This window comes from Schistocerca americana, chromosome 7 (assembly GCF_021461395.2).
Source record: "Schistocerca americana isolate TAMUIC-IGC-003095 chromosome 7, iqSchAmer2.1, whole genome shotgun sequence".
Taxonomy (NCBI): domain Eukaryota; kingdom Metazoa; phylum Arthropoda; class Insecta; order Orthoptera; family Acrididae; genus Schistocerca; species Schistocerca americana.
The window spans coordinates 464,129,152-464,157,067 of NC_060125.1; the positions used below are offsets into that span (position 1 = coordinate 464,129,152).

The following is a 27,916-nucleotide window of genomic DNA, read 5'->3' on the forward strand; positions in this document are numbered from 1 at the left end:
GGCAAAGCATTGTGTGCTAGTGAGTCATGGAGAGTGAGAAAACCGGAACAGAAGCGTTTGAGATGTGGTGCTACAGAATAATTTGGAAAATTAGGTGGTCAGATAAAGTAAGATACGAGAACGGTCTTTGCAGACTCGTCGAAGAAAGGTCCATACGAAAAACACGGGCAAGAAAATGGGACACGACTATGGGGCAAGTGATAAACAAACAGGGAATAACCTCCATGGAACCAGACAAAGCTGTAGAGCGATGATTCTAGGGGAAAATAGGGACTGAACTACATTCAACAAATAACTGTGAGGACGTAGAGCGCAATGGCTACTCTGAGATGAAAGGATTAGCGTAGGAGTGGAATTTGTGATGGGGAACATGGAACCAGTCAGAAGAATGATGTCTCAAAAACAAAGATGGAACAGAAATACCAAAAATTTTAAATGTGTCGCATTTCTATGCGGGAATGATGGTGAAATAGTGTAACCCCATACATATCTCGTTGGTTACCTATAGTGGGCTTCTTGTCGGACATGCAAGTTTACTGTATGTACAAAATATAAGGTAAGCCGATCTATAGCCAGTGCATCTATACTCTATTTGCTGTGTGAAAACTAAATTGCTTCTTGATGACAGACCGCAGTGCTGCTTTACATGATGAAACGTGCAAGATGCTTCTAACGCATGTAGTGAAAGGGCCCATACACTATTTGATCCGAAGTATCTGGGCACCTGCTGGTTGACATCAATATGAAGTCTGCCCAACATTCACCATTATGATGGCTTGAATTCTGCTGTGGACACTTCAGTGAGGATTCTGATACTCTGTAGAGAAATGGCCATACTTCCTCCAAAATCCGAAACCACAGAATGCAGTGCTTTTGGACGGTGGGGTCTGAAGCGACGTTGGATTTCTGACTCATCCGAAAGGTATGCCGTTGGATTCAGAAGAAGCCAGCCCCTTTGAAGAACGTTATTGTCCATAAATCACTGTCTCACAGATGCTGCTTTACGACAGGGTGCATTCTCATGCTGATTCAAACAGCTGTTATCTGTGATCTGTTCCTCCACTGCAGGCAGTACACAATTTTTTAAAAACCTCCGTTATACGGTCTCTTAGCGCAATAAAGGTACCACATACTAATCACGAAAAACACTTCCATACTGCAACACCTCTTCCTCGATATTTGACTTTTGGCACTACATCTGATTGACAGGTAAAATTTCCACTTTCTCGCCAACCCAAACCATTCGATCTGACTGCCATAGGGTATAGCGTGACTCATCACTGCAAACGACACGTTTCCAGTTACCCTCTCTCAAGTGCCGTCGCTCTTTACGGCATCTCAAGCGTCGCTTAACACTGACAACACAGATTTATGGAATATAGGAAATGCTCTTCAATTCCATCCTTTATCTTTAACTGCATAAGCTCAGTCACTGTGGTAAATGGACTGGGCTCTTGGTAGCACTTCGGACAACATTGCTGGTTCTCTCAGCGGATTTCGTGCTATCTTTTGGAACTTCCCTCCGCAATGTATAAGCTACGCCTCGTCTTAATTAAGCTGTGGTTGTTTTTTCGCGTTTCCGCTTCACGATCACATCACCAATAGTCGACTCATGCAGATTTTGAAGAGTTGCAATATCCCTGATGGATTTTTGCTCATGTAAAACCCACGTTCGAAGTCACCGTGCTCACCCGACCGACACATTCTGCTGTTATTGTTTCTCCACTCACAAAACAGTCCTTCTCGCCACTTTTTATATTGACGTTTATGCCTCTAATGACATTTAGAAGTCAATTCAACTTTGGATAGTTTTGTTTAGACAGAGTTTTTGGGTAGCTACATGCGTTAAAAATGCGTACACGCGCTTTGGTAGACGTGCAAAGGAACGCAACACTCTGTGATAAGTGACAACGGAGTTCCATGCATTGTCTTCGACTGTATGGAAAAGTAGCTGTGAACAGCCAACAGTGTAGGTACCTTCCAAATCGAGAAGGAACTGCTAATGTGGCATACTCATATCGACAGCCAAAATTGAAACGACCGGGATTATCGAAGGAGTGTGAAGAATACGGGCACAAAATCTCTGACACCAACAATGCAGCGACTAAGATGTACTGCAGGTATCGTTACAGCCGTCAGTAACAAAAGAGCGGTTAAGCGGAACATATGAACCAAATATATGCCACCTTACTAGAAAAATCATACAAGTAAAGAAGACTTAATTGAGGCATGGAACGGTGATCAATCTTCTCTTCAAACCATCGAAACGTGTTACGTGCTCGATTTGAAGCTCCATAGATAACCATTATGGTGGAAGTGTACAATTCCCTACAGAATTGCCAAGTGTCCGAGGATGTTTAAAATTAACGCTGCAGTGGATTTGAAAAGAGATCTTCACGAAAACTGCCCAGCAGTTCTACAAATGCAGACAAATGAGGATGCCGGATGAAGATAAACGAAGGTATTTTCCTTGTTCACTTATCCTTTTTAAATACACATTGTAAGACCTGTAGAGACCGACATCTTATAAGATCAGTATGGTTTTCATACAACTGTTAGAAGATGCAAGGCAGTACTAACCTTACGGCTCACTTCGGAAAATAGATTGCAGGAAGGCATACCTACGTTTGTATTGTTTTACATATAACGAAACCATGCAAAAATACTGAGCCAATAAACTCTTTCTAATTCTGAAGGTGGCATGGAGAAAACAGATTACCTACAACATGTACAGGAACAAGACTGCAGGTGAAAGAATTGGAGGATATGAAAGGGTAACAGTTATTTAAGGAGGTGAGACAATGTAGTTGCCTATTCCCAACACAGGAGACCAACATGATATTTGATAAGGTGATTATAGTCCACAGAAGAATTGAAACCAAAAGGTTTGCTGACGACATCGTAATTCTTTCGAGGACGGTAAGTAACTTAAAACTAAAGAAATTTAATAGAGATAATTTGAAACAGGCGACATTGAGAGAATCAGATTACGAAATAAGTCACGGAAAACAGTAGAAGAGTTTTGATATTCGTGAAGTAAACTATCGGTTGATGGGAAATACAAATATAATATAAAATGCAGACTTGAAATATCAGGAGACCATTTTCTGGAAAAAAGCGATTTTTTAACAGTAATATAAATTTAAATATTAGAATGTCTATTCTGAAGAAATTTCAGTGGAGTGTGATCTTGTACTGTAGTGAAACGTGGAATATAAATACACACATTAAAAAAATTAGCATCATCCCGGTACCCGGAACTCCTGAAGATAGACATTGACTTAGGATATTGTATCACATACAGAGTCCCTTTGACTGTTCAGATATGTGACACAACCGGCCCAAAGGTGTAAACAACCATGCATGAGCAGCGCCTATTAGACGGAGGTGGACCGACAGGCGATAAGTTCCATTCATTCCAACAGGAAAGAGGTACACAGCTTGTTTTGTCTGTAGTTCAACCATACCTAGATCGTCTATACCGCGGTTCGATCGCGTCCGCATTGTTACTTTGTAGCAGGAAGGGCTCTCATCAAGGGAAGTGTGCACGCATCTTGAACTAAAGCGATGTTGCCCGGACATGGAGGAGATACAGAGAGACCGGAACTGTCGATGACATGCCTCCCTCAGGGATACCAAGGGCTACTACTGCAGTGGATGACCGCTACATACGGATTATGACTCGGAGGAAACCTGACAGCAACACCACTATGTTGAATTATGCTTTCACTGCAGCCACAGGACGTCGTGTTACGACCCAAAATGTGCGCAATGGAGTGCTTGATGTACAAATTCATTCCCGATGTCCACAGTGAGGTCTATCTTTGCAACCACGACACTGTGCACCGCGGTGCAGATGGTCCCAACAACATGCCTAATGGACCGCTCAGGAATGACATCACGTTGTCTTCACCGATGAGTGATGCATATGCCTTCAACCAGACAGTCGCCAGAGGCGTGTTTGGAGGCAACCAAGTCAGGTTTAATGCCTTAGACACACTGTCCAGCGAGTGCAGCAAGGTGGAGGTTCCTGGTGTTTTGGGGTGGCCTTATGTGGGGCGACGTAAGCCGCTGGTGACGGCAGTAAGATACGTGAATTCCATCCTCCGACCGACAGTGCAACTATATCGGCAGCATTTTGTCGAGGCATTCGTCTTTATGGCCGACAATTTGCGCCCCCATCGCGTACATCTTGTGAATGATAACGACATCGCTCGACTAGAGTGGCCAGCATCTTCTAGAGACATGAACCCTATCGGACATGCCTGGGATAGATTGAAAAGGGTTGTTTAAGGACGACGTGATCCACCAGTCACTCTGTGGGATCTATGCCGAATCGCCGTTGAGGAGTGGGACAGTTTGGACCAACTGTACCTTGATGAACTTTTGGATAGTATGCCATGACGAATATAGCAGGCAAGAGGACGTGCTACTGGGTGTTAGGGCTACCGGTGTGTACAGAAATCTGGAGCACCATCTATGAAGTTGTCGCTTTATGTGGCACAACATGCAATGGGTGGTTTTCATGAGGAAACGATGTTTATCTTGATCTCTGTTCCAATTTTCTGTAAAGGTTCAGGAACTCTCGGAACCGAGGTGATGCTAAACTTTTTTTGATGTGTATAGTAAAAATAAGAATATAATAGGTTTCTTTTCTTTGACATTGCGATCCAACGAAAGAATACTAACCGTCTGGTGGAGACGTATGATAACTATTACAAACGTACAGCATCAATTTCAGGAGAGAACATGGCTGGAATAAAGAATGGCACACATTCTCGCTTTTCACTGAGGTGACAGAAGTCTTGGGATATCGACATTCACATAGACAGATGGCAATAGTGTCGCACACAAGAGGTATAAAGGGGCGATTGGCGCATTGGCGAAGCTATCGTTTCACTGAGGTGCTTCTTGTGAAAAGGCGTCATACTTGATAACCTGTATAGCCCCACGGCGGGAATTAACACACTTTGAACACAGATTGGTAGTTGCAGCTAGGCGCGGAGGACTGTCCACTTCGGAAATGGTTTGGGAATTCAGTATTTCGAGATCCATAGTGTCAAGAGTGCGCCGAGAATACCAGATTTGAGGCATTACCTCTCACCACGGACAATGCAGTCTTCGACTGCCTTAACGACTGAGAACAGCTGCCTTTGCGTACAGTTGCCAGTGCTAACAGACAAGCAACACCGCTGAACTAACCGCAGATATCAAAGTAGGACTTACGCCAAACGTAGGACACTGTGTCGAAATTTGGGGTTGATTGGTTATGGTAGCAGACGTCCGACGTCAGTACTTTTGCTGATATCACGACATCGCTTGCAGTGCCTGTACTGAGCTCATCACCATGTCGGGTGGAACCTAAACGACTGCAAAACCATTTCCTGGTCATATGAGTCCCAATTTGGTATGAGCTTATGGTAAGGTTCGAGTGTGGAGCAGACCCAATGAATCTACGGACCCATACTGTCAATAAGGCACTGTACAACGTGGTGGTGATTCCATAATGGGGCGGGTTGTGTTTATATGGAATGGTGTCAGCCCCTTGGTCCAGCAGAACCTATTACTGGCTGGAAATGGCTTTATTAGATTACCTGGAGACCATCTCTAACATTCCCAGACAACGATGGAATTTTTATGGAAGACATTGGGCCATGTCACAGGGCGACAATCATTCGTAATTGTTTTGAGGAACTTTCTGGACAGCTCGAGCAAATTATTTCACCACCCAGATCGCCTGATATGAATCGCATCGAGTATTTATCGGACATAATCGAGAGGTCAGTTCGTGCACTGGCATCTCTTTCGCAATTATGTACGGCTATACAGGCTACACGGCTCAGTAACTTTCAACGACTTGTTGAGTCCGTGCTACATCGATCTGCAGAAGTATTCCGGACAAAAGACGGGCCGACAGAATGTTAGGATGTCTCCTATGACTTTTATCACTTCAGCGTAGTTCGGTAAGCAGGTTCAAATTAATTTAGTATGCAGCAGTTATACAGGGATGAGCAGAATTATCCAGATTAGACTAGTGTGGAGAGTGACAAACACCGGCCATCACCAAATTTTCTCTTTAAGTGGTGTACCAAGTAAGAGGCACAGCGATCAGTGACCTATATTGCGCCATAAGAAGTACAATAAACAACAGCATTTTATTCGAGACCTGAGTCTGTCCTGTCGGATCAAATGTGCAAACAAATTAGTGGACAAAATCTGTCTCACCTCACTGCGCATGCATAGATGATACTTTAAGCCAAGACGACGCAGCGATCAAGTCACGTGCTCACTCACGCACGCAATACCGCTAAGTGAGCATAAGGCAGTAGAGATCAGTGAAACATTTGTGTTTTAAGGTTACGTTGTGCATAAGCACGGGTGAACGTATGGAGTGAAAGACTTGCAAAATGGGGCAATCGTATTTGACAGTGGCCTTGGCCATACAGTCCGTAAACTTGCTGGATCTGTTGGTATTTCGCGGTGGATTGCAGTGGTGTGATATGTGGCCACAAAATAGGAAGCTAGAATTGTGTTCGGAAAAAGATCCTGATTATGACTGGATATGCGTTTCAATGCTTATAAATCAAAATCACTTCCATATCTGACAGGAATTGCTGCAGGCAGTGAGCGAAAGTTCCATCCTAATCTGTTGGAGACGGGAAATGCTACGGCAAATGCTTACAATCATTTGTAGTAGGTCACCTCATAAGAGACTTTGCATACAGACGATACATTCATAGGGCTCGTACAATAAATGACTGGTTGTCTAAACACTCCTCTAGACTATTACATACCGATTGGCCTTAAAAATCACCCAGCTTGAACACCATGGAAAATTTATGGAGCGTCGTGGAACAGCGGCTAAAACGGCATCAGCATTCCTGTAGTTTTGTGTCATTGCGCGATTAAATCCTCGATGAAAGGCTTAACCTGGATACGACGCATCTGCATAGCCTTCTGGGCTTACTTCTTAACCGAGTCCAGGTGGTTCTCAAGCCCCAGAACGAAATTACATGGTATTAACAGATGCCTGTACTGATATCTTTAGGGGTTCCCAATTATTTCTACGATGAGATTAACTTAGGCAGTTGGTACGAGTGTGTGTACTCACCGTATAGTCGGAGGGTACCCTCTGCCCGCCCCAGCGAGTTGGTGGCGACGCAGTTGTACGTGCCGATGTCCGACCGGCTGAAGCTGCGGATCACCAGCCACATGTAGGACTTGTAGGAAGCCCGGCTCTCGCGGATCGCATACTTGGGCCTGCAGACAGAAAGTATTCCAAACTAACCAATCTGTGACGCAAACACCTAACTGTAGTTCTGCTGTTCATAGCAGCCTGAATGTGTAGAGATATCAGCTGAGCACCATTTGGAAGGCAGCAACCACAAAATGGGAACAGTACCGAACCTACAGCCTAATATCACATACTTCAAGAATTCTCAGAAGGACAATTCTAAGGACAGTTGAAACGATGGGGGAGGGTTTGTTGGGAGAAAGTAATTATGGATTCGTGAGGTGTTTCACTGAAAAGCAATTACAGAAAAATAAAATAACTTATGTTGCCTTTTCACGACGAGCACTGAGTGTGGGTCATCAGCTGTACCTGCGGAAGGACAGTGGTGCGACGGGCTTAACATGATAGGTGGCTTACATCTTAGACCTGAGATTACTGTACCGTCTGGATTACTTGTACGGTCATTATATTTCATAAATAGCTGACTAGTTCTCAGCTCTGTTGCTTAATCAGAAGACGTTTGTTTTCAATGTTTGTGATTACCAGACAGTGCTTCTATCCGGAGCGTGGCTTTAGTTCGAGCCACTGCGCGGGTAGTGGTGATATGTTCTTCTAATAGCACTGTGATCGTTAAGCAATACGTGTTTGTATAATTTCTCCGCAATGATGAAGGTGGGTCGATCTGATTTTCATTTTAATGCTTCTCATCTATAACTGTGACAACATGTTCACTTGCGTATCCAAAGATATTTGAATTAACATTTTAAAACTGTGACTCGAGAAGCGTTACGTGAGCAACTAGTTCATGATCGGGTTTTTGGGGTGGGCTAACTCCGAGAAGAGATATTTCCATGGTGTAATTTCTCTGGCATGATTTCAGGTATCAGAGCATTTTGTGTATTTCTGAAGTTGGTAACAGAGTTTAGGAAACAGGCTGGAGTACGGCTTGACTGTCTAATTGCCAGCTGTAGCAGTATTTAGTCGCCCTGTACGTGTAAATGTGAGGGTGAGGTAAGAGTTACATTCTATGAATGTTGTTAGTAACAGTGCATGAGTAGTGCTAGTTAAGTGAACGCCTAGTCCCACTGACACTACAATTTTATTGATTACACTGGTATTACGATTTTAATTTACCTCAAATGCTCTTAATGAAACTCATATTTAACGATATTTAAATCCGAGTTCTCGTCTCAGTCATTTGCCAAATTAATACAGGGTTAATGTTGTTGTGGTGCCACACGTAGCATGAATTATTAAATTTAATTAATTGCTGCTCAGCTAATGACTGTCAAAGCTAAGTGAGCTTTACTTAAATTGTTATGTATGTGTAAAGGTGAGGCAGTTAAGGGGTGTAGGACGTCAAACGGGCCAACTTGGAACACGAAAGTCACCACAGGACATTTTAATTTCCACTGCCTATACTTTTACACATACATTCATAAACTTTATCTGCATGACCAGGAAGGATCAGGATTCACACTCATAGCAGTGGAAATTCAAAAATATAACAAAATAATTTTTTTTGGGATATTTCATCACTTCTTCACTTACTCTTGGCTGCATTTGTTGCTATAGATACACTTTTCGTCACAAGTAGGAGAGATTCTTCGATACATTTTTAACAGCATCCAAACCATACTTACAGGTGTATGAAGCACTAGAATTTTCCAAATCTATTTAAAACTGTGGTAAAAACTGAGATAATTACCTATGAAATTTGAAGTTTCTCTAAACATGAAGTTTAAAATGTAACAGCTCATTAATTTTTTTCGTAACTTAAGTCAATTTTTGGGTTTCATACATCTGTAAGTATGATTTCTATGCTGTGCAAATTAATCGAAGAATCTCTTTTACTTATAATGAAAAGTGTACCAACAGAAACAAATGCAGCCAATAATAACTGAAAAATTGATGAAATTTCACATGCAAAATAATTTATTTTGCTTTGAGTGTGAATCCTGAATCCTTCATGGTTATGCTAAAAAGTTTTTTGAATGTATTTGTAAAAGTATAGACAGTAAAACTTAAAATGTCCTGTGGTGGCTCTCCTGCTCCAAGTCCTGTTTGACATCCTACCCCCCTTAAATGCAATCAATTCTATGTCACTAATGTTGTTTTTACTGAATAACTCTAAGATTTTATATAGATAGCCTATTTTGATGATGGTCACAAATGAATTTCTCTTGTCTGCTTTGAGTACTATAACATTGTTTGTTTCTGTTCTTTCACAAGTTTTATCCTTTTTTAGGCTTAGTTATTTGTAGTTCTGTAGTTGTATGCTAACTTTTTTGGATATTCTTGCAGTAACATACCATTAATCTGCAATAGAAGGCTTAGTTGTATCAGTTACTATTTACACATGAGCAAGAACGTTTGCTACATTAGTACAAGCAGTTTTGTTAAAATATGTCCTAAGCCTTTATATAATAGATATGTTACGTTATTCTTATTATTAAACTGATCCACTGAGAATCATAACAGCTCAAATCACAAACACAAAGTTTTGAAGAAAATAGATGTTTTTGTGAAAATCAAATTTGTTGGCAACCCCAAGGTTTGACTTGATTTTTAACCACGTCCCAACATTCTGTATCTTCTTTAATAATGGGCCCACTTTATGCTGTACAATTTTAATTAATATATATAAAATTATTATTAACGTTAATTAAACAAATTTTCATTTATAGTCTAGTGGAAATAATGCCTTTTTGACTTTTGTGTAGTTTGTAATGACTGTGAAACTAGAATCACAACTTAAAGAACCGATACTAAATGCACATCACACACAATTTTGATTTATTGCAACACATCATAGTACTCTTTACCATAATTATCGTAAAGCATATTCTCCGGCTTGAGATTCAGATAAAACTGTGGCTTCACTTCATGTAAGAAATCTAATAGTTTTGTTAACTCTATGTATTTCAATTTTTATATAGTAGTTTTGCAAACTGTTTATGTTTCGAGGTTGATACTTGCCTTCTATCTGTGCAACTGGGAACTAGATTTCGCAGGGCATCCCCTGACAAAGGAGAAATGACAAGTTGCGGTCTTTCTCAATGTGATTTGAAAATGATGATGGCCTTGCAAGACTTCAGTGAATAATAGGCAACTTTGAACAACAGTTCATGGTAACCTGTTCCATATTCCATCCTTGTAACATGTACATTGTTACCTTGAACATCTACTTTTGGTTTTCAGTGAGCACTGTAATGCTCATAAAGGTTCTGATACCCTCAGAATTCATTTTACAGACTATAATACTGAAACGATGGATTGTGAATGTATGGTGCGGCGTGCCTTCTGGAGATTCCAGCTTTTGTGAAGAAATGGACGTCAATGCAGTCAGTAAGCATTCACACCCCAATGACAATTTGGGCTTTGGGCCTACATGAAAGTATCAGAGAAGTAGGTAAGACAGCTTTTGCAGATGTTCATATATACAGTGTAGGGGTATAGCACAGATAAAGCATACTGACCACAAAATCAACACTTGTTAGGAGCATGCGTGCATGCTACAGTCTCTAAATCGACGACAGTGTTGCTTATTCCCTTATGGTTCCCAGTGATGGCTCTCAGACCCTCAATTCTACTTCTGCAAAATTTTTTACTCCGTCGAAAAATTTAAATTTTGGTCGCATTCTACTCCTTTTGTATTCTAATTGTAGTTCTGCATCAATGCATTAACTTTTCTCCTAATCATTAGTTTTATTTTTTCGATATTCAGTTTTTGCATACTCAGTAATCGTTTTAATAATTATGTCAAATAAATGATTTTGTAATAGCTTTCCTATTTCTATATGCGCTAAATACAGATTTCTCTTTGACAACCGGTTCTTTAATATTTATCTCGGATCTTTTCTTTTAGCCACATTACATTCTTGTTGTTGCATTTGCATTCATGTGTGCATATTTTGTATTAGCTTGACTGGAGAAAATTTTTTTATTGAAACATACAATAACGAGCGAAAACGTGATGACCACCCGATTAATAACGTTTTCGTCCATCTTTGGAAAGAAATGCTTCACCGATTCTGCGTATCAGGGACCCGACTATTAGTTAGTAGCTTTGTTGAGGCATGGGGCATTAGATGTCTACGCACAGATCATGTAATTCGCGTGAATAACGGCCTCTCATTTGCGTACGCGGTGATGGTACCCGGTAGCGACCTAGATGGCTTCCATAGGATTTACATCCGGCCGAGGTATCAACGTGAGTTGACTATAATGTCCTTAAGACCAATGTAGCACAGTTCTGGCTCGGGGACATGGATAATCACAGTGCTGAAAGATAACAACGCTGCTGGGGACGACATCAAGCATGAAGTGATGCATGTGGTTCGCAGCTGTCAGCGTGTCTTCGAATACTGCCACAGGTCTATTGAAAGCGGAAGATAATGTCCCTCACAGCATTATACTGCTCCCACCAGTCTGCGTCCGCAGCGCGCTGCACATTTCTAGCCGTCGTTCACCTCGGTGACTGCGTTTGTGGAGACGACTATAGACCTAGTCTACGCAAAAATGTGATTCACCCGAGGAGCCGACACGTTTCCTTTGATTGATGGTCAAATTCCGATGGTCCAGTGCCCACCGCATTCGTAATTGAAGGTGGCATTGGATCAAAATGTAAACACCTGTAGGTGGTCTGTAGCACAACGGCGTGTTCAATAATGTACGATGAACGGTGTGCTCTGAAACACTTGTGCGTGCACCATCATTGTGCTCTTTCTGCAGAGATGCCACAGATAACCACATATCCGACTTTACAGAACAGGCCAATCAATGTTCTGTGAAGAGTCGTGGACGTCCGACCATCGAGCCGCAAGTGCTACTTTCACTGTCCTTCTATCTCTTTCCGTAAATGCTCACGACAGTAACGCCTGAACATTCTACCATCTTCGCCGTTTTAGAAATACTCGTTCACAGGCTCTCCGTAAAAATAATCTGCCCTTTGCCAGAGTTGTTTATCTCAATGGATTTCGCCACTTGCAGCCCTTATCTTCGCTAGTGTGGTTCCTTGCCCTTGTCTGCTTCACTTACATACATTTGTTACTACATCACTTGTCCGCAACGACACCAAGCAGCATCCAACGTGGCCAGTGGGCAGTGGTCATAATGTTTTGGCTGTTCAGTGTATACTTCGATGTTTATAATTACCTTCAGTCATGATATCTTGGGTTGTCGGGTGTTCCGCCGGATGTCAGCGTTGTACTTGCACGATATTTCGGTAGCGTAGTTCGTTACCTTCATCAGGTGCGACCTGAGACTACTCCTCGAGTGGACCTGGTCCAGTATTTATACATGTGGCCTTCCCCCCTTCACCAGGCGCTCTCTCTGCGGTCCGCGCCCGCTCGTTGCGATCTTCTGGAGCATTGCCGTTCCCTTTTCCGTCCGAGGCAGTCCTGGGTGTTCTCTTTTCGGTCTACGCCCGCCAGACACGCTCCTGGGTGTTCCATCTTTGGTCTGATGCTTTTGGTATCCCGTCTGTCGTACCAGGTATTCCCCCTACGGTCCTCTCCCGCTCACAGTGATCTGTTGGAGGGAGCGTTGCCGTTCCATTTTCGGTCCGCTGCGGTTCTAGATGTTCCCTCTGCGGTCCGCGCCCGTTATTCCCGACCTTGGTCGTTCCATCTTCAGTCTGATGCTCCTGTATGGGGATCGTTCTTCATGTCCACGCCTTCAGTTCTTCTATTTGTGAAGTGCTGCAACTGTCCCCATTGCTTCTTCAATAATTCCATAGCAGGCTCTACTTGGCTGGTACCCCGTGTCACGGTTCATGAGATTATTGGTCACCTTTATCTCTATTGACTCCCATGCCACATTGGCAAGGTATATTATAAACACCTGTTTTCCGTAAGCCCAGGTCGTCCTTAACATTTCCCGCGACAGCGCCTGATGAAGCTAGAAGGCCACAGGCATAACTACTGGACCAGGTCCACTCGAGGAGTAGTCTCATGTCGTACCTAATGAAGGTAACAAGCTACGCTACCGAAATATCGTGCAAGTACGACGGCGATATCCGGCAGAACACCCGACAACCCAAGATGTCATTAGATCGCTAGGAAAGCCTGAAGAATTACCTTCAGTCATGTCTTATGGTACAAGAGAATAGCACCGGTTGTACTGTTGTGGAGTATTAAAATGCCTTGTACATTCGGTACTCTGCAGCTTGTAGAATTTGTAAGCATGTCATATTAATAATTTATTGCTTGACTGAAGCTGCTTGATGCTAATAATTTATTTTACCAGTCTAGTCTCAGGTAATGCCCATCATGAGAGGTATCTTTATTACACAAAAGCCAGACATATCTTCTGATACATTGCTTACAGTGAATGTAGCATTGTTTCTTGTGTATGAGATTTCTTAATTCATTTTAATGTGACTTGCCATACAGAATGTTCTCTAGAATGTGGCAATGACAATATTTCGTAATTTTCATGTAATAATAGGATTATATGATTTTTATATACAAATATGTAATCAGCATTTTTTTTTTTTTTTTTTTTTTTACTAAAACGTATCCTGTTGGCACTGGCAATTTCTATATAGGTAAAATTATTTTTGGTGTATGGCACAGAGTTTACATAATGCTACTTCTAATTTGTATTATTTCTGTTATCAGGACAGTGAAATTCGTTGTCAGTAAATAATATGTAACAAATATATAGCCGAAAAAGACGATTATATTTTCGAAGAAATAGAAATACCTGCAACGAGACATCCTGAAATTATTTCAAATGGACAGATTGATCAGAAAAAAAGAAAAAATTTCCTCTAAAACATCACTAGTATACTTTAATGACAACACATATTTTTATTTTGCTTATCGTGATTGTCTCATAAATCAGTTTCCAGGATTAATTGCAGTAATCTGAAATGGAAAATTATTTAAGCCAGATACCACAACGATTTCGCAATTTTGGTTCCTCTAAACTGTGATATTTAATCGATAATCGACCAAGTCAAGCAAATTACCACCTATATTTATATATCCAGAAAGTTATTTAAATTGTGTTCTTCCGTATTTTACACCTTTTCTGTGAATTGCAAGTCATTAATATTATTAATTTCCTGTGAGAGATTACAGACTGTTTCTTCACACAGGACCTTTGGTGTCACGTGACAAGGAGGATGTGCCATTACAGGAGTTATATACAAAATAGCTTCAACTATCTAGTTACTGTACAAATGAGTTAAAGTGTTAGGTATGTGATATTAAGCATGTGAAATGTATGGTTGAAGGAGCAAAACCATAATTACGTGGGTTTTGTTAGTTTTTGATTATTCACGCACTGACTAACAAAAAAGTTAAGATCAAAACTGGGCGAGCATAATCTGTATAGTTTACTCTCCATTTTAAGGAAATCTAGTTTTTCAGGCATCTCATTTTTCACGCATCTTGTTTTACAGGAATTTCATCTGTCATGCATCACCTTTTCACACATATCAGTGTTTATGAAGACATATCTCCTGAACTATATGCCCTACAGTGATATACTTTCTCATGTACATTCAGCGGAATTTGTGAATACTACCTGAAAATTCTATTGCGAATAGCTGTATACGTAAGGCAGTAATAAAATAAAAAATCATGTCTGATACTGAAGTTTTACTGCATGAGCACTGAAAATGTAGTGAACGATACAAATATCTCCCCTTTTATTATTTTTATCGGATGTCAGCGAGAACAAATATCGAATAGATTTAAAATTAGGTGCAAAGTTTGTCGGAAGACATTCGTGCTCTCATTCTCAGATAATGTCTGGGTAATTTTCATGCTATTACCTGTTGCCGAAAGACACAACCACTATTTCTAACTGTGGCACTTCTCTTATTGTACTCAGCCTTAAACGTCCGGCTATACAACTTAATGTGCAAATTATAATAGTCAACAGTTATATGAAATATTGAATATCAAATTTTAGTTCCTCTTGGAAGCTGTTACAAGCGTCAAATACAACCGTTAAGGTGAACCGTGCTTCGTACACCAGCAGTGACCAATTAGTTGCAACTGCCTAGCAGTTTGTTAGGTCGCTAAGGGGCCAACTACAGAGATTGTTTTGGCTTTAATGCTTATGTGCAGAGTAACTATCTCGATATCAGACTCTTTTTAAAATGAGCACCTGCTCCAGCTCCAGTATCTCGTTAAATTATCAACAGTTTGCATCCCGCTAACCAGTGTATGGTTTACTTTCTCCTCAAAGCAGGGCCCACAGTTTTGACTTGCAGACTGAAATCAAGCTGTTAGTTAATGGTACTAATCATGGTAGCTCCAGGTAAACATGTCTGTTCACACCAACTTCAGAACTTTCACCTGCTCAACACCGCAACTCCGTGACTAACACACAGCTGTCCGTACCGTAGGGCCCGAATTCAGCAACTAACAGCAGCCCCTAGATTTTCTGTTGGCCACTCGCCACAAAACACCAGTAACGTATAGTGTACGAGTGCAGCAACGTGCAGCTACAGAAGGCTATTCTATTTTTACTATAACTGACATATTCGTATCGAGGGGATCAGTAACTGACGTTTAAAATAATTCTCATTAATTGTCCAGCCTGAGATAAACTACTTTTTAAATTAAATGACATGTTTAGATCACACTAGATCATCTTTAGATTTAAATAGTTGGGTCAGGAACCCGTCTTGTCTATTCTGAACCTCATATCAGAGCACTACTCACATCTGAAGATGATACACAGTGGTCGAAACATATCATTCAACATAAAAAATATTTGCAACTGAGATTGAACAATAAATAATTGTTACTTTAAATATTACTATAAAATTTACTGAAAGATACGTTATTATGTCACACTATCTAATATGGTACCAGAGTCGACACTGTTTAGCCGAAGGTATGTCACTAACTCCTAAATCACGAGTTGTGGTCTCTCCGACCGCACGAAAATATTCGAACTCGCTTTTCTAGGTCAGCCCCGGCGGAATGGTCCTTAGCTCTCCATACCCTCCTTAAGTCGCCAATCCTACGATCTTTTGCTATCGGTTGCATTATCGCCTTTCCTGTTTGTTTGTGATGCATTTTACTGACTCGTGATGGGGTCTCCTAGACCGCCCTTCTAGGTCCACGTATCTGTTTTCTCCAATACAGTAGAAAATTTATTCCCATGAACGCCCCAGTTTCGTCAGTCATAAGTTCGATGAAACCGTTAGTCGGTGGATGGTGGAAGATGTCAGTGATAGAGATGAAAAAGATGACGATTTTACAAAAATAAGTAATAACAGTTCTGTTAGCGGAGGGCCATTCAAATAAAGAACTTCAGGACATAAAAGGTCTAGGAAGGTTCCATTAACCCCCTAGCTCTTAAGGCCGTACGAAAGCATTTTCCGCAAAAAAGTGCGTCATCTCTGGGCTCGGAGGTCTCTTGCATCTGGCGCAGAGACGAAAATACACTCCTGGAAATGGAAAAAAGAACACATTGACACCGGTGTGTCAGACCCACCATACTTGCTCCGGACACTGCGAGAGGGCTGTACAAGCAATGATCACACGCACGGCACAGCGGACACACCAGGAACCGCGGTGTTGGCCGTCGAATGGCGCTAGCTGCGCAGCATTTGTGCACCGCCGCCGTCAGTGTCAGCCAGTTTGCCGTGGCATACGAAGCTCCATCGCAGTCTTTAACACTGGTAGCATGCCGCGACAGCGTGGACGTGAACCGTATGTGCAGTTGACGGACTTTGAGCGAGGGCGTATAGTGGGCATGCGGGAGGCCGGGTGGACGTACCGCCGAATTGCTCAACACGTGGGGCGTGATGTCTCCACAGTACATCGATGTTGTCGCCAGTGGTCGGCGGAAGGTGCACGTGCCCGTCGACCTGGGACCGGACCGCAGCGACGCACGGATGCACGCCAAGACCGTAGGATCCTACGCAGTGCCGTAGGGGACCGCACCGCCACTTCCCAGCAAATTAGGGACACTGTTGCTCCTGGGGTATCGGCGAGGACCATTCGCAACCGTCTCCATGAAGCTGGGCTACGGTCCCGCACACCGTTAGGCCGTCTTCCGCTCACGCCCCAACATCGTGCAGCCCGCCTCCAGTGGTGTCGCGACAGGCGTGAATGGAGGGACGAATGGAGACGTGTCGTCTTCAGCGATGAGAGTCGCTTCTGCCTTGGTGCCAATGATGGTCGTATGCGTGTTTGGCGCCGTGCAGGTGAGCGCCACAATCAGAACTGCATACGACCGAGGCACACAGGGCCAACACCCGGCATCATGGTGTGGGGAGCGATCTCCTACACTGGCCGTACACCACTGGTGATCGTCGAGGGGACACTGAATAGTCCACGGTACATCCAAACCGTCATCGAACCCATCGTTCTACCATTCCTAGACCGGCAAGGGAACTTGCTGTTCCAACAGGACAATGCACGTCCGCATGTATCCCGTGCCACCCAACGTGCTCTAGAAGGTGTAAGTCAACTACCCTGGCCAGCAAGATCTCCAGATCTGTCCCCCATTGAGCATGTTTGGGACTGGATGAAGCGTCGTCTCACGCGGTCTGCACGTCCAGCACGAACGCTGGTCCAACTGAGGCGCCAGGTGGAAATGGCATGGCAAACCGTTCCACAGGACTACATCCAGCATCTCTACGATCGTCTCCATGGGAGAATAGCAGCCTGCATTGCTGCGAAAGGTGGATATACACTGTACTAGTGCCGACATTGTGCATGCTCTGTTGCCTGTGTCTATGTGCCTGTGGTTCTGTCAGTGTGATCATGTGATGTATCTGACCCCAGGAATGTGTCAATAAAGTTTCCCTTTCCTGGGACAATGAATTCACGGTGTTCTTATTTCAATTTCCAGGAGTGTAGAAGCACTCAATCTAGCGATAGGAAGTGTTACAACAAAGTGCTGCAGAACGTATAGGACAGTGATACTAAAGATGCAGAATAGTGAAGTAATAATGATCGACTCTGCAGTCAGACATTATAAGAGAGTGAATGCGCTCGTAATTAGGATTCTCTGAACAAGAGGCTCAGTTGTATAAAGGAGTATTCCTATATGAAAGAAGCCCAAGATTCTACATACAAAACGGATTGACAATTTCTCTATATTTACGTTTCTGGCAGTGTCCTCACAAAAATCTTATCTTAGTCCAAGTCTTTATTCGTTATCTGGACATGCGTGATGATGGAACATCCTACAGTTTCTCCCATCTGGCGTAGTTGGTTGTCTTTTGATTTTTAACGGAATTCGTATACAGAATCTAGGAAAATGGAGCCACTTTTAAGATTTTTGGACAAATTTTCTTCAACTGTATTCAAAATCCATACACTCTGAAGTAACTTTTATGGCATGAGTAGGTAGCGTGTTTACTGAAAATAAAGAATATTAACAGTGCCCGAATCCTTCTGCTGCTTGAATGTATATTATATACTTTACGTTATATGTTGACGCAACTCGAAATGATTACAACAAATCCAAGAAGTATTACAAATTGAGATAATCCTGCTATTGAATTTCGCTTAGGCAAAGAGACTCCGGAGCAGATCAAGAAAGTTCGCTACAGCAACCAGTTTTCCAGAGCACACCCTGATGAGAGTTTGAAACACCTGTCGCAGTTGACAAAGGCAAGATAAAAGCCTGGATAAAACAGTCATTTGCTGCAGCGGAGACCAGGGGAGCCTCTCACTAGTGACTGTGTTTCTTCCTTTTTATGTCTAAGACACCAGGCTGGTTGGAACAGTAAATGAGTAGGCTCTAAATGACATGTAGACGAAGTAGTTCGTTTTTAGGTAACTGCTGAGTGAACAATTTGCTACTGAGAGCTACAGAAAACACGTGCTAATGATAGCTTGCTTTATACTGATTGGATTACTTTGTGAAATACGTCGTCTATCCTTAATACTGTACGAAGTCCATGTAATGATTTGATTCTCCATGCTGTTACTACAGCAACACTCCTCTCAGTTCTTCTGGTAACAAGTGACGCCTGAAACGCTTTCAAATTACACATTGGGTGATTAAATAATCAAATTAACATGGGCGTTTGTTAGGATAGCAGGGTGAAGGACAAAATCAACTACACAAAATTTATCAAACTTCAGGACAAGTTAGGATTGCTGGGTGAAGGACAAAATCAGCTACACAAAATTTACCAAACTTCAGGACAAGTAACTTAAGTGAATAATGAAGAGACGTGTGGAAGAAGAACTGAAGTTAATTACTTGTCACAAGTACTGTGTAGCTTGAAAGTCGAGAGAGTAATAAGAAACACGAGAAGGGCGGTGATTCGGTGACTGTTGAAACAAGAAACACAAGAAACTAATTATCAAAACGCTAGGAATTCCAGTAGAATTAGTAAAGTAATCCTGCTACCTTTTACATAGAATTGCATTCCTTGAAGAAGCATGGAAAACTTAAGAAATGGTTTGATACAGGTGAAGGATACTTCCATCTACTAAAGAGACCTCTCTATAGTGAGGTTGTTGTAGTATTGTAGACGTATGCGGTACTGCGACGTATACAGCATTAATTATACAGTATCGAATATGAACTCTGCAGAAACGGAAAATACAGTCTTCTCACTAGCTTGACATCTCCCGACACCACTTCTTACCTTGTGACTACTTCATTATCTCACAGTAGCGCTTGCATTCAGACTTGGATCAAGTATTGGACATTCAAATCTGTCTCTTCCTCTTTAGCCATTGATCCTTACGCGCTCTTTAAGCCCTATAGAGGGTAGTCCCTAAAGTCGTAACACATTTCATATTATCTTGTCCTTTCGTCTAACCATTTTGCACATATTCATTTCCTCACCCATTCTAAGGAAGACTTACTTATTTCTCGTTAACCAGTCCGCTTATCATACTTCATCATTGTATAACACCGTATCTCAGACTTTTGAATTATCTTTTTTGCTGGTTAAGGCCTATGTTTTATATGCTGATATAGTAATGTGTCATTTCTTAATAATTCAGATAAAAAATGTTCAAATGTGTGTGAAGTCCTAAGAGACCAAACTTCTGAGGTCAACGGTCCATAGACTTGCACACCACGTAAACCAACTTAAATTAACTCATGCTAAGAACAACACAAACCCATGCCCGAGGGAGGACTCGAACCTCCGGCGGGAGGGGCCGCGCAATCCGTGAAATGGTGCCTCAAACCAGGCGGCTAATAGTTGAGATAAAGTAATTTAACAACAAAGGTTACTCAGCGTAATTTAACAGCAGAGGTTACTCAGCTTCTTTAGTATCCTCTGCTCAACACTGCCAGTGTTCAGCGAGTGCTACACATTTGACGCTTGCACGAAATATTGCGAGCATTTGCAGCGTGTTTTTTTTTTTTTAAGTTAAAATCAACTCCGTTCGAAGAAATTCGTGGAATTTTGCTTATTCCTAGTAGTTTTCGTACGCTTCGTTCAGGGTGTCTCAGTGTATTTCTTGCACGGATAATGCAAAAGTAATACTGTTAGTACTAGCCACTGTCTAGCCAGAGTGCACTTACATTGACATCGATATGCAACCTCTACACAGACATTCATTCCGTACTTTTTAACAACAAAACCATACCTCAGACATGATGAACAATGCAGTCCCGAGGTACACCTTGGATATTCTTGTAATTAGTAACTTTTGCTGTGTTTACTAAAATGTTTGGGCTATTCCACTGTGAAATATGTCTTGGGTTCTACACTCCTGGAAATTGAAATAAGAACACCGTGAATTCATTATCCCAGAAAGGGGAAACTTTATTGACACATTCCTGGGGTCAGATACATCACATGATCACACTGACAGAACCACAGGCACATAGACACAGGCAACAGAGCATGCACAATGTCGGCATTAGTACAGTGTATATCCACCTTTCGCAGCAATGCAGGCTGCTATTCTCCCATGGAGACGATCGTAGAGATGCTGGATGTAGTCCTGTGGAACGGCTTGCCATGCCATTTCCACCTGGCGCCTCAGTTGGACCAGCGTTCGTGCTGGACGTGCAGACCGCGTGAGACGACGCTTCATCCAGTCCCAAACATGCTCAATGGGGGACAGCTCCGGAGATCTTGCTGGCCAGGGTAGTTGACTTACACCTTCTAGAGCACGTTGGGTGGCACGGGATACATGCGGACGTGCATTGTCCTGTTGGAACTGCAAGTTCCCTTGCCGGTCTAGGAATGGTAGAACGATGGGTTCGATGACGGTTTGGATGTACCGTGGACTATTCAGTGTCCCCTCGACGATCACCAGTGGTGTACGGCCAGTGTAGGAGATCGCTCCCCACACCATGATGCCGGGTGTTGGCCCTGTGTGCCTCGGTCGTATGCAGTCCTGATTGTGGCGCTCACCTGCACGGCGCCAAACACGCATACGACCATCATTGGCACCAAGGCAGAAGCGACTCTCATCGCTGAAGACGACACGTCTCCATTCGTCCCTCCATTCACGCCTGTCGCGACACCACTGGAGGCGGGCTGCACGATGTTGGGGCGTGAGCGGAAGACGGCCTAACGGTGTGCGGGACCGTAGCCCAGCTTCACGGAGACGGTTGCGAATGGTCCTCGCCGATACCCCAGGAGCAACAGTGTCCCTAATTTGCTGGGAAGTGGCGGTGCGGTCCCCTACGGCACTGCGTAGGATCCTACGGTCTTGGCGTGCATCCGTGCATTGCTGCGGTCCGGTCCCAGGTCGACGGGCACGTGCACCTTCCGCCGACCACTGGCGACAACATCGATGTACTGTGGAGACATCACGCCCCACGTGTTGAGCAATTCGGCGGTACGTCCACCCGGCCTCCCGCATGCCCACTATACGCCCTCGCTCAAAGTCCGTCAACTGCACATACGGTTCACGTCCACGCTGTCGCGGCATGCTACCAGTGTTAAAGACTGCGATGGAGCTTCGTATGCCACGGCAAACTGGCTGACACTGACGGCGGCGGTGCACAAATGCTGCGCAGCTAGCGCCATTCGACGGCCAACACCGCGGTTCCTGGTGTGTCCGCTGTGCCGTGCGTGTGATCATTGCTTGTACAGCCCTCTCGCAGTGTCCGGAGCAAGTATGGTGGGTCTGACACACCGGTGTCAATGTGTTCTTTTTTCCATTTCCAGGAGTGCATATTCGTTCTCATCCCCGCAGTGGCAAAGTTTTTTGTAGCTACGGTGATTGCATGAACAAGGTCAAAAATCCGTCAGATTTCTATGCAACTAAAATGCCCAACATTACCAGTTATTGTTTCATTATATCGAAAGTTAACTGCGAAGTGACTCACAATAAAGAGATGTAAAATAAGACATGGTAGAAAAAACAAAACATATGAGAAAACCTCAGTATGAAATTCAACAGGTTAATGGGATGGATTAAGCGGTTCACTGATGCAATAACTAACAAGACAGGGAGCACGGATGTAGAAGGAGGACGTTGAAAATTCGTCCAATCATGGAAATGTAAGAATTCAGTGATTCTACAAAATAGATTGAAGCCAGTACCTGGACATTTCCTCCACAAAGCTGCCGCCAAATTGCGTTCTTGTCTTTACCACCCATATCCAGTATTGTGCCTCTAAGGCACGATCGTTTACAGGACGTATAGCTGCAGTCTTAATGATTGTATCACATGTTTATCACTACTGCTTCCTCATCTGTGTTACTGTCGTGAAGTTGATAAGAAGGCAAGAAAAGTACCTAGAGTGTATTTCCTCATATCACAGGAACTTATGGGTTTTCTAACACAGCATCCGTATTTCACAATAGTGCCTCATATTGTCATACCTCAGTTGGTCAGATTACTTTCATGTCTTTTCCTTATCCAAGCTGATGCTTGCTCTTTACTTGAACTTTCAGCTATCCATAAGCAATGAGCACTTACATGCATCGAATAACAAGCGTAAATGGTCCTCGATAAAGCAGTAATCATCGCAGCAGCGACATATATACGCTTTCCATTTCATAACGACGTGACTAATTTAACGATACCTTCCCTGGACTAGCAGAAATGTTCCCACTTTAGTTACTATACAAGGTGAACCCATCAAACACGAAAAGAGCTTAGAAGGAATTTCAGGGAAATTTTCTGAGAATTCCCCTCAAATTTATATCCAGTACTGTTGGGTTCTGTTTTGAGTTTGTCGTTCCGGCAGTGCTACTTGTGCATTAAACGCGATACAGAGCTGTGCGGATAGGTTTACTAATGAACAGCTGCCCGATGTTCACGTACGGTGTGGTTTAATTAAATGCAGTGGAAAACTGGAACAACGGCGCTGTGTTGGGTGACTCCCGTGGAGACGGCATCCACATCACACTACTCCTGCGTCATCTGTGGGTTTATGTATTACCCTGCGTTCTGTCTTGTAAGTTATAGTGATTGAAAATTAGAGATTATTTCGTTTCTATGAGGGTATTTCCACAGAGACAAGGTAACTCAGGAAAGGAACACAATAAATCATAATTATGTTACTATTTATTAATGAACCACCCACGACTACGGGTCTCAAATAATTAGAAAACATCCCTGAACTACTTCAGGAGATCTGTCGGCTGAGTTCAGACTCATACTGTACACCATACTTTGTCTTAAACGTTCACGGAATGAAAGTTGAAGTTTCCCATCACAAAAAAAATCTTCGCAGCTTCATACATGGTCGAAGATCAGGGATCAGGAATGTGACGCATTCCATTAGTACTACAAGTACCTAAACACTAATTAGATAATAAGATGAGGTGCAAAGAAATTATGTAAAATGGGTTTAGGTCGATCAAAAGACACATCAACGGAAAAATTGCAGGATACAATTACTGTATTTAGGAAGCGAAATACAAGACACTGACAACGAAAACAGAGCAATTGTGAAGCAATTACAAAACCAATGGAGTCTCGTTTCTATGACATGAAAATTGACAGCACTTTATGATTAGGGAAAGAAAGATTTGTGTTCTACATTATTATTTTTGAACGGAACTGTACCCCTAGTGTACCAACGAAACTATTACAAAGTGCAATGCTGATTCGTTAAATCGGATCCCTGTAATAAGCGCTGCTACTAAATGAGAAATCTCTTGCATCTGCTGTTCTATATACAATGAAGTGGCGTGGAGAGCGCAGTATGTGACTGCGTAACTGGAGTACGATGCTTGTATTTTCTTTCTGAGACTCAATGAAATTACTGAAATCTGTTCAAAGGGCGATGAGAATTTTGAGCACAAACTACGCTGGAGGTAGTGCTGTCGAAGATGTGTAACTAAAAATGAATATTAAGGCTTTTCATCTGCTGCATTTTTTGTAGAAAAGACAATGCATCAGTAACCTAATGATGTACAGAGGAAAACGTATTTAGACCATCAGTTCCCTGGGGATCGTATGTTGCCTCTGCAGTAAAAATTCCAGAGTATGAATTTTATTTTTATTTCTGTTTTCAACCTTGGTACTTTTGGTCGAGCTTAACGTCACCTAACAATAAAGATAGGAGAACAGAGAGATCAACAGATCTAAAGTTTAGAGAAATAGATCTAACAAACAGAGCTCTGGAAAGCATATATGGTAAAGCGAGATTAAAAGAATAGGATTTAGTGTATCTAACCGTACAAAGATTCATCACTGATACCAAGACAGAATTCCATGACACAAAAAACGTAAATAACTACTTAACACATGAAAGAAGAGAGCTGAAAAGTCTAATAGTTAAAATACAGGAAAACAAAATATCTCCAGCTGCGTATACATACTGCAAAAATAATACTTAGCGCGAAATCTTGTTGTCATATATGAATTCCTTTCAGATATTTCATGTAACCAAAGCTGTTTGCACGCATTACGCTTTAAATTTAAATTGATTTTTAGGATATATATATATATATATATATATATATATATATATATATATATATATGCCACTGAAGAATTAGTGCATACTCAAATTGTATATATAAAATCGTAAACTGTATACTGGCATTCCGTCATGGCCTTTCCAACTGAGCCATCTAATCCATTCCATTAAACGATTTTGGAAACCAAAGAGATGATCACACGGCACTGTCAACCCAGCTCGTCCAGAGAGTAAATCCAACGTCCTAACTGATATCCTAAGAACGACTTAGAAGTCCACATTTAATACGAACGTAGAGTTTTAAGACATCCAAAATGAGTTAGTATTCGTTTTCGTTCATATTAAACGTCCTGTTGGACTAGTCTTGACAGTAATTGTTCCAAAAGTTCTTTTTTCTCAAAGGCTGTTTTACTGTTCCGTCTATAATTTTGCACAAATTCTGTGTATGTAATAATAGTAATATAATCTAAGGCATTGCACTGATACCACCTAACACCTTTCATTTCAGTGATTCTTGCATTACTGTCAATATCTTTCCTGAAAATGATTCAACGGGAGAAAGTGAAATGTATGGTTTAATCAGAGTAAAAGCTAGTACACAATCTAATGGAGCAAAGTATTTATGCTGCAGGTACATCGATTTTATTATTTTAAAACAATTATTTTCATCTTATAATTTTGTACACAGTATTAGCTGCATTTGTCTCTTAACTGGCGTAAAATATTGAAGAAGCGTTAACTCCTATGACCGAAGCATGGGAGAAGTGCGAAGATGGTCTCAATAGTTATCCAATTACAATGGGTTAATTTTGATGTAAGATTTAAGCTGCAAAGAAAAGCATGCAAAAATAAAATGTACAAAATTGACTCTATCGTTAATAATACACTCGAAATTTTGGAATCTGAAATATGCCCTTTCCATTACCCTTTCTGCACGTTTTCTTTCTGAGGATCTCCAATGCGCTTATATTCACAAGTCTTTAAGTCTAAAAATATCATTTTTAAACATATTCACCCATGATTAATTTGGAAGACGTATAACCATCTATGGAAGAAGAAATTGCAAACAAAGCAGCAATATATGTAGCACCCATTGGAAGAGAATAATTCGGGGCATGTTTCCCATGTAACTGCACTGGGTGATTCATTTGGATTTTGAACTGGATGGAACCAACTTAATTTAGAGAAAATTAGAGAAATATGTGAATAATAGAAGATATTGTGCTCATTCTCGGAACTAAACGCTATTCAAGGGTGAGAAATCAGAAAATTATTTTGAGAATCTTTTGAACCGGGTCAAAAAGGCAAACATAAATTTATAGAAATCGTTTGCTTCAAACGATTTTTCCTCACAATTATAATTAATGTCATAAATTATTGTAACAATAGTAAATATACAGTTTTGACCATAAAACTAACTTGAAAGATTCAAGTGCTTAACGCACCTCGACAGTGAGGCAAAACTTATGTAAGCTATTATATTGGCCCCTTTCTCTGAGCATCCTGATCAATTTATGCGAATTCTTAACAATCTGTTGACCCACAAACTGTTTTTAGTTACAGTCCACAACACTGCTCATATCGTTAAGCTTAATGCGTACGTTACTTGTGATAAACACGCGGCCAATACCTACGATACTATCATCAGGTACGCATACGAGTGTAAGAGATCACAGTGTATACCATAAAACAATGCGATGGATATCTCACGGATGAATTTACGTTGTAGACTAAGTCTTAGTACTAAACAGGGCCAGCTCATAATAATAAGGAAGCTATCACACTAGAATCACGACGATGTACAATATATACACTCCTGGAAATGGAAAAAAGAACACATTGACACCGGTGTGTCAGACCCACCATACTTGCTCCGGACACTGCGAGAGGGCTGTACCAGCAATGATCACACGCACGGCACAGCTGACACACCATGAACCGCGGTGTTGGCCGTCGAATGGCGCTAGCTGCGCAGCATTTGTGCACCGCCGCCGTCAGTGTCAGCCAGTTTGCCATGGCATACGGAGCTCCATCGCAGTCTTTAACACTGGTAGCATGCCGCGACAGCGTGGCCGTGAACCGTATGTGCAGTTGACGGACTTTGAGCGAGGGCGTATAGTGGGCGTGCGGGTGGCCGGGTGGACGTACCGCCGAATTGCTCAACACGTGGGGCGTGAGGTCTCCACAGTACATCGATGTTGTCGCCAGTGGTCGGCGGAAGGTGCACGTGCCCGTCGACCTGGGACCGGACCGCAGCGACGCACGGATGCACGCCAAGACCGTAGGATCCTACGCAGTGCCGTACGGGACCGCACCGCCACTTCCCAGCAAATTAGGGACACTGTTGCTCCTGGGGTATCGGCGAGGACCATTCGCAACCGTCTCCATGAAGCTGGGCTACGGTCCCGCACAGCGTTAGGCCGTCTTCCGCTCACGCCCCAACATCGTGCAGCCCGCCTCCAGTGGTGTCGCGACAGGCGTGCATGGAGGGACGAATGGAGACGTGTCGTCTTCAGCGATGAGAGTCGCTTCTGCCTTGGTGCCAATGATGGTCGTATGCGTGTTTGGCGCCGTGCAGGTGAGCGCCACAATCAGAACTGCATACGACCGAGGCACACAGGGCCAACACCTGGCGTCATGGTGTGGGGAGCGATCTCCTACACTGGCCGTACACCACAGGTGATCGTCGAGGGGACACTGAATAGTGCACGGTACATCCAAACCGTCATCGAACCCATCGTTCTACCATTCCTAGACCGGCAAGGGAACTTGCTGTTCCAACAGGACAATGCACGTCCACATGTATCCCGTGCCACCCAACGTGCTCTAGAAGGTGTAAGTCAACTACCCTGGCCAGCAAGATCTCCGGATCTGTCCCCCATTGAGCAT

General features: G+C 42.5%; 1 protein-coding gene across 1 annotated transcript in view; it reads right to left on the bottom strand.

The window, feature by feature from the left end:
- Window positions 1–27,916, bottom strand: part of LOC124623017 (lachesin-like) — a 384,735-nt gene that overhangs the window by 27,451 nt on the left and 329,368 nt on the right. The window contains exon 7 of the mRNA XM_047148808.1: window positions 7,112–7,260. Within this exon, the coding sequence (XP_047004764.1) occupies window positions 7,112–7,260 (149 nt within the window). The remainder of the gene's footprint in view (window positions 1–7,111; window positions 7,261–27,916) is intronic.